This window comes from Mesoplodon densirostris, chromosome 9 (genome assembly GCF_025265405.1).
Source record: "Mesoplodon densirostris isolate mMesDen1 chromosome 9, mMesDen1 primary haplotype, whole genome shotgun sequence".
Taxonomy (NCBI): domain Eukaryota; kingdom Metazoa; phylum Chordata; class Mammalia; order Artiodactyla; family Ziphiidae; genus Mesoplodon; species Mesoplodon densirostris.
Genome location: NC_082669.1, coordinates 51,466,698 through 51,474,382, shown reverse-complemented (window position 1 = coordinate 51,474,382; position 7,685 = coordinate 51,466,698). Strand labels below are relative to the sequence as shown.

The 7,685-nt window shown below is 47.8% G+C and overlaps 1 protein-coding gene across 2 annotated transcripts in view; it reads right to left on the bottom strand.

The window, feature by feature from the left end:
• Positions 1 to 1,494: 1,494 nt before the first annotated feature.
• ICA1 (islet cell autoantigen 1) overlaps positions 1,495 to 7,685 on the bottom strand; it is a 153,321-nt gene continuing 147,130 nt past the window's right edge. The window contains exons 13-14 of one of the 2 annotated variants that reach the window (XM_060108014.1): positions 4,433 to 4,522; positions 1,495 to 1,737 (exon numbers count right to left, since the gene is read on the bottom strand). In XM_060108014.1, coding sequence (XP_059963997.1) covers positions 1,616 to 1,737; positions 4,433 to 4,522 — 212 coding nt within the window. In that variant the 3' untranslated portion in view covers positions 1,495 to 1,615. The remainder of the gene's footprint in view (positions 1,738 to 4,432; positions 4,523 to 7,685) is intronic. The other variant, XM_060108015.1, reaches the window with a different exon arrangement.

The following is a 7,685-nucleotide window of genomic DNA, read 5'->3' as shown; positions in this document are numbered from 1 at the left end:
CGCGAAGGTGGCTGAGGGCACGGAGCCGGGCCATCCAGGGTGGAGTGCGCAGCAAACGTACAGGCCGAGAGATGAGACGGAGGCTTAGGGGCACAGCAAGCCCTCCTGTGGTGCGGGGGCAGGGTAGTGAACTGGGGCCCCGGGGCTGTACACTGATCTCCTCTAAGACCACGAATGCCAGGCTGAGGAATCCGCTAAATGAGATTCTAACGAAAAAGACCCCTGTGGAGGGCCGTGCTGCTCCGGCCCGGAAGTGAGCTGAGCTGAACAAGCCACCTACGCACCGCCGACTCCCCGGCGCCATCTTACCTGTGTCTCCTCCCGCGCAGAGGAAGGAGCGCCTTCCGCAGGCCGGGCGCCAGGCTGGGCCTCCCCTGAGCTCGGCAGGCCCAGCGTCTCTGTGCACGTGCAGAAGTGGCCCCAGGAGACCCTTTAGGGGCTGGGGACTGAGGCTGCAGGAGCGCGGCAAACACCTCTCGGCCCAGCTGAGCTCGTAGAACCAAGGCCTGGCTAGTCCGTCATAGACTCCGCCCCGACTCAGTGAAAGGCGTGGAACACGGGCTTCTGCGGACATGTGTGGCCTATCAGCCCATCACCGGTGACACGGGCGGGAAGGAGAGGCACCAGCCCTGGGGTCTCTGACAAAGGTGGATTATCTGAGTCGCTTATGTGCCCGCACGCAGAACTGCCGCCCTCACCCCTGCCCGCGCTGGCAGGAGTCCCCGCCCCTCCCCCACGGCCGGTCCTGGGGGATGCGTGGGTCACATCCGCAGCTTCATGCAGGTGGGACCCGCCCTTCTCCCCCGTCCCTCTCCAGCATCTACTCCCACAGCACCTCCCCACTGAGTCCACACGACAGACTCATTTATTAACTTGACTTTGCATGTCAAATATCTTTTCCGTTTAATTAAAAAAAACAAAACAGTTAATATCACAAGGGGCTCCAGAAGTACATGCTTTTGAATTCCAGCCATGGAGAGGACTAAAGGAGAGCTGGGATCCGCAGATGTGGCTGCTTTCCGCAGAGGGATTTGTGCAGCCCCGACAAGCTCACTGCCCGTGAGAGAACCCACCGCACAGCAGGCAGGGGCCGTGGGACAGAGTCATCGGTCAGCGGGAGCTTCACCCAGAGCTCTCCGGAAGGTGGCTCGGCAGGAAGAGGGTTTCTCCCTACAGCCCCCCTCTATGGGGGGGACACGGCCAAGGGGGTACAAGAGGAGGCATTTAAGACTCCCTAGCCTCCCGCTGCCTCTGAGGCTGTAGACCACCTTATTTAAACCTAACAAAACGTAGGTTTATGATTTGAACTTGGACCTTGTAGCAGCCCAGTGACACATCGGCAGCCACGATGCAGTTGTGGGCAGGAAAACGGTGGGCCTGGAAACTGCTCCTAGACCACCCTGTATCGTCAGGTCCACATAGAGAACACACGGGAACCCTTTAGACCAAATAAAAGTAAATAATTATACCAATATAAACAGGGCCTTTGACCCTTTCATTTTATTAAAATGGCATGTAAATATTAAAACAGCATACTGATCACTTCCTACATCTGCAAGCCCCCGGGTGTGCTGATTTGGAGCCGCCTGTGGGCTCCTTCCTGGAGGCTGCAGACTCATGCATTCAGCAATTCATGTTCTTTGTCGGTTTTCCCAACAGCATCAGGATTTGATAATGGGTCGAGATCGGCGAAAAGGCTGAACCAGGCAGTCAGGTCCGAGGAGGGCTTGGCAGGCTCTGGGGAGAGAAGAGCAAACATAAGCACACCTACCTTCCTAACTCCCACCTCTGCCAGGCTGCAGGCAGGTGGGTCCAGGTGCACCTTGAGGAGGGAGGACGCTCAATCCGACAAACCCCATTGCTCTTTGTTGCTAAGCCTTGTTAGGGTATTCCATGCCCCCCTGTTGGCAGGTTGGCTGAGTAACATTTTTAAACCACGGTCTTTATACAGTTCAATGCACAGTGATCCTTTGTGTTAACCCACACCTGCACCTCCACCCAGCGATGGTCACAACCCGCAGAGCTGCCTGAAACCCCAGGCCCCATGCTTCACCACCACCAGGAAATATCAGTCATTTCAGAAATCAGACTGAATGTCTCAAGAAGCAAGGTGCTTCCTGGAGGAATCTTTTCAAATCTGCTGGGTTAAGAGAAACACCGTGGTTACTCTTTTCAGCCTTCAAAGCAACAGGTCCAGAAGGGGGAAGTGGGGGATGGCGCCTAGGCCTGACTGCCCCTCTTCTCTCAACGTCACTGCCTTCTTTAACCCTCTCCCATCAGAGGAAGGGGGCCTGTGACAGGCCTCCCCTTCCCCACTGGGCTCTAAATTGCCCCCATACCCCTTACACTCCAGCCTCAGTGGAACAGCCTTCAGCTGTCCTTTCACCGAACCACCTGCCCTAACTTCTTGAGTGCCACGATTACAGAGCCTAATTATTTTCCAGATGAGGAGAACATTTTCAAAAGAGCGCCTGATGCAAGTGATTTACAAATAAGTTGGGGGCCCCTCTCTATATAAATCATTCCACACAAGAATCTAAGTTCATTGGCTTGGATGACCCATGCTTTGTTTTTCTTTCTCCAACGGGTGGCAGTATCAAAAGCATGAAGTAAATGTCTCTCCGACAGGTTCTCCTTCTAGCTGAGAGCAGCTAGGAATGTGCTTGCCATCTGGTTGAAAAGAGTCTCAAAAAATATTGGTAGCACAAGTTGCTACCAAGTTATATGAGAGTGATAGAGAATATTGATGGGATTATACCAACATACACAGGGCTTTTGATCTTTTCACTAAAAAGCACTTAAACATTAAGACAGTATACTGATCACTTTATACTTCTGATTCTCCTCCCTTTGTTTTTCGAAGTCTCTTGGGGATATATTATTTTATAATGAGATAACAATGCATCTATTACAGAGATAAGCTATTGCAAGCAAGACTAGTTAGTAAGTGTGCACGTTACTATGTAACATTAATTTCATTGTGTGCAGTTAGCCCCCAAAACACTTGGTTTATTTTGATATGATAAACTGAGACTTCAGAGATCCCAATACAGCTTGGTGGGAGCTGGGGAGACATCTTTTTTTTTTTTTTTAAAAAAGGGAGTAGGGGCCTCCCTGGTGGCGCAAGTGGTTGAGAGTCCGCCTGCCGATGCAGGGGATACGGGTTCGTGCCCCGGTCTGGGAGGATCCCATATGCCGCGGAGCGGCTGGGCCCGTGAGCCATGGCCGCTGAGCCTGCGCGTCCGGAGCCTGCGCGTCCGGAGCCTGTGCTCCGCAACGGGGGAGGCCACAACAGTGAGAGGCCCGCATACCGCAAAAATAAAATAAAATAAAATAAAAATAAAAAAGGGAGTAATTTCTCTTTCTTTAGTCATGTAGGAGGTCACACAAGGAAACTGTATGGGGCTTGATTGACTTAGGAAGATTAGTGTGTTCTTTTTTTTTTTTTTTGCAGTACGCGGGCCTCTCACTGTTGTGGCCTCCCCCGTTGCGGAGCACAGGCTCCGGACGCGCAGGCTCAGCGGCCATGGCTCACGGGCCCAGCCGCTCCGCGGCATATGGGATCCTCCCAGACCGGGGCACGAACCCGTATCCCCTGCATCGGCAGGCGGACTCTCAACCACTTGCGCCACCAGGGAGGCCCATGATTAGTGTGTTCTTGATAGAGAATATCAAGATATCTTAGAGACAGCGCCGGTGAAAACACCCTCCACGCTCACCTCCCCTTCCCAGCACCTTCCGATGGTGGGTGCGGCCCTGCTGTGAAGAGCCAGGTAACTATACCTCAGGGGCTTGGGGGTCCTCACATTCCCCAGACCTCCACTGTGGGAGGGAAAACCAGGAGCAACTATTTGCACAACACCTAAAAAACATCAAGGGAATGCTTTCTGATGATAATAAAATCGACACTTCCTTTAACTTCCTGTGGTCAACACAGGGAAAGTGGGTGATGACCAAAGAAAGAGAGAGAGCTGCAAATACAGATGAGATCTTCCTCAGGCAGATGTTTTGTCTCAGAAGGACAGATTTCACAAGCTCGAAAGGCCCTCTTTTGACAACTAAGACACCTGGCTCTTCATGAAAAGCACTAACTAAATGCCTTGTCTGGTGGAAGCAATGGTATATGGCCAACCTCAGTGGCCTTTTCTCCCTTACTGTTGTCACCCAATCTTGGGGAGCACCCGGTCACATGGAGACAGATGTTTGAGTCTTCCTCATTAGATTTGATAGAGGGAGTTACAAATTAGGACATTAAGCCGGGAAAAAAGTTAGAATGTTAGTTCCTCGGATCATGCTGAACTCTCCACCCATGCAGCCCCTCCTTTGAACCCAAGGTGCTCACATGGAAATTAGTAAAGAAATAAAGAAAAGGGTGTTAGGCCAGTGAACATGAAGGCAACTGTCATTTAAGGGCGACAGAACACTGTATTACCTTTCACTGCAGGGCTACTGCCATTTGGACTGCTTGCCTTTGGTGCTGGCCGTGGAGGAGAAGTAGGATTGACATTGCTCTCTGACCAGCCTAATGTTCAAAACCAGAGGTTGTTAGATCTAGGGAAGGCAGTTACACTGCCCCATCAGTTCCTGGGGCACACACATGGCTCTCAACTCCGATAGCCTTCAAAGAGAGAGAGGAGGGTGGTGTGCAAAGACCCTTCTCCCATGTTCCTCATACCCGGAATATGTTTTAGGGGAGAGTGGATATGTATAATCATGCCCACCTTAAAAGTGTGGGAAACTAGGGAAGAGACTGCATTTTGAAAAGCAAATGAGAAATTGCTAAGGTTAAAGCATTTTTGCTTTCAGTTTTATACCCATTTTTCTTACCAAGTGACATCATTTCATGGTCACACCAAAGATTATCAATAGTGTTGCAAGGAAATCAAGTGCTTTGTTCTCCTGTCACAAATGGGGAAAGCTTAAAAAACTGAACACCATTAAATGTAGCAACAGAACTAGGGAATGGCTAGTCTTCTCTACTTCCAATATGATCCAGTTCATTTATTTTCCATACAGCTAATTTAAATTGGGAAGTTTAGTTAATACAGAGAAATAAATGGCAGTCCAGTCCAAATATATGAGGGGAAAGAACATCCCCTTAACTTGATGTCATACCCTTACAAATGACATTGATCTTGTCTAACCCACTGTTCTGAAAGGCCCCCCTGTGCTCTGCCTGCCCCTAATGATTAAGAGGCATTCAGCAGTCCTGCTTTGGGGGAAGCAAGCCTTGTTTCCCCCCAGTATTTACTGTCTGTGCTGGATGTTTCAGCATGACTCATTTAATTTAGAACTTTACCATATACTTCTTTGCACGTCTGCTTTGATTCTTCATGTGTAAGTCCTGTCTTCTCAATGAGACAGGGAACTGTTTCTTCAATGTGCTCAGTAACACCTAATGTGGTACAGGTAGGTGTGTGTGGGTTAAGTCTATTGTTGATTCTCACTGTGAAATGTAGATCATCAGATGAGGCACCACTGTTGGGTCCAAATGGTTAAAACTGTATCCTTTCACTGGGATGCTCTGGTCGCAGTGTTTTCTACAGAAAAGGTTTTGTCTCTGATAAGGCCCCCATGAGACATCACGTTTAGATGGCAGAGTTCAGCTGGGGCAGTGAAACCAATTTCTGGAGCAAGCAAGCCACTCAGTATATGCCACAAAAATGATAAGAGGTAATGCTGTTTGTTTACCCTACCATTCTAAGATTTGTGATAAGGGACCTAATTATAGAATCATACTATATTGATTAGCTTGTGCTTTTGTTTCATCTCCTAGAGTTCTGAGCCCCTTGAAGGCAGGGACCATGTATTATTCATCTTTACATCCTTTAGTGCACTACCTGGCACACGATGGGTATTGAAATTAAGATAAACTGTTGAAGAACTCTTTTAAATCATGAGAAGTACACTTATGAAGCTTTATTTTAAGAGATGGCAAAGCAATGCTTGGCACAGTAGATGCTATAATATTCACTGGTTGATTATTTCATTTTAGGCAAGTAAACACAAACGTCTCTATGAAGACTAACCAATGACAAGTGAAACAGGTGGCCTGTGACCTATTTATTGGGTCTAAAATAATGAAAACACAGAGGGTTTAAAAAGTATTGTTATCCATTGGAAAGGTACTTGAACATGTCGTTAACATAATTCACAAACAACAAAAAGCACCAGATTTTAAAGGAACTTTTTGGGAAGATGGAAATGTTCTAACACTAGACTGTGGTGATGGCTGCACAATATAAATTTACCAGAAATCCTTGAACTGTTCTCTTACAATGGGTGAATTTCATGGTATGTAAATTATAGTTCAATAAAGCAGTTTTTAAAAGTGATCAGTATTTGGTATAATCCAGGAGTAACATAACCTCCCTGTTTCCTAGAAAATTGGCCCATGGGCATTTTCCTTCTAAACCCAAATCACATAAACAGTGGTAAGTGTAGAAAGTTAAAATTGCAGTTTCATCGTGTGCCAAATAAAGCTCAAAGAGGTAGCATCTAACTGGGTCAATTTTACCTTTTTCCCTACAATCCTCTTCTGGACACCAAATGTCAAGACCCACCTATGCTCTGCAGAGCCTGTGTAACTTTTCGTCAACGCCTGCAGCCTGGCCTCCATCTCTTAGGGCAGTGGTTCTCAAAGTATGGTGCCCGTGCCACTGGCAGGGGCATCACCCACTGAGTCAGAATTGCTGGGGGTGGAGCCCAGGGAAGCACAAACCCTTGGCAGCTGTCAGGCGGTGTAATGTGAAAGGCCCTGCCACAGATGGTCCCCAAGGAGCTGCCACGGTCACCATCTCTGTCAGGATCGGGGTCATCTTGGTTGAAGCCAGAGCCGGGACAAGGAGAGAGGCCCTCCTTGGAAACAGAGAGGTCTGCTTTCAGGACTCCACCTCCCAGGTCCTGGAGCTTTAAGCTCCTTGACCTTGTCAAGCTCTCTGAGTTCAGGGAGGCCCACACTTCCAGAAAGATCCTGAACAGATGCAGAGAAAAGGCAGGTGAGGGGTATGGAAGTCCACCACTCCCGGATCTCTGAATGCTATTTGAAACAGTGGGAACATGACAAAATTCTTCCCATTTCAAAAATATGCACAACATTTCCTTTTAAAATGGCGGCAGAGAATGCTGGAAAAGAGGTGGTTCAACCATTGTGTTTTTCAGAGTATAAAGTGGAACACTTTCCTACAGGAGGCAGAAATAAAGCCACATACCAAAATGGAGCTCCCCTCACTTTATGTGATGGGCATGTTCCCAAATGGCTATAAACAAATAAAATGACTGTATATCAAGTCATATTTTTAAAGTACCAGAAATACAAGTTGTATTTTTAAGCCTATAATTTAAAGGATTATAATGGCAGACTCCTTTATAAAGACAATGTCTTCTAATTGGATTCCTTTGTAACTATGGATTTTTGAATATTGCTCATCTAAACACTCATGAACATGTGGAAGTGATATGTGGAGTGTGACATGTGGAATCTATGGGTTTGGGGGCTTCTCTGCAGCAGAGGACGTGGTGAAGGATGAGCATAAAGACATCCCCCTTTGGGGACTAAGATGATGCGGAAAGTATACCTCAAAGTTTCCCATCACTATTCCCTTGTCCCATAATGTGAAGCAGAAACAGCAGCCAGTTTGCCAAATCACAATCTCTCCTCAGAACAGCTATTAAGCATAAGTCTA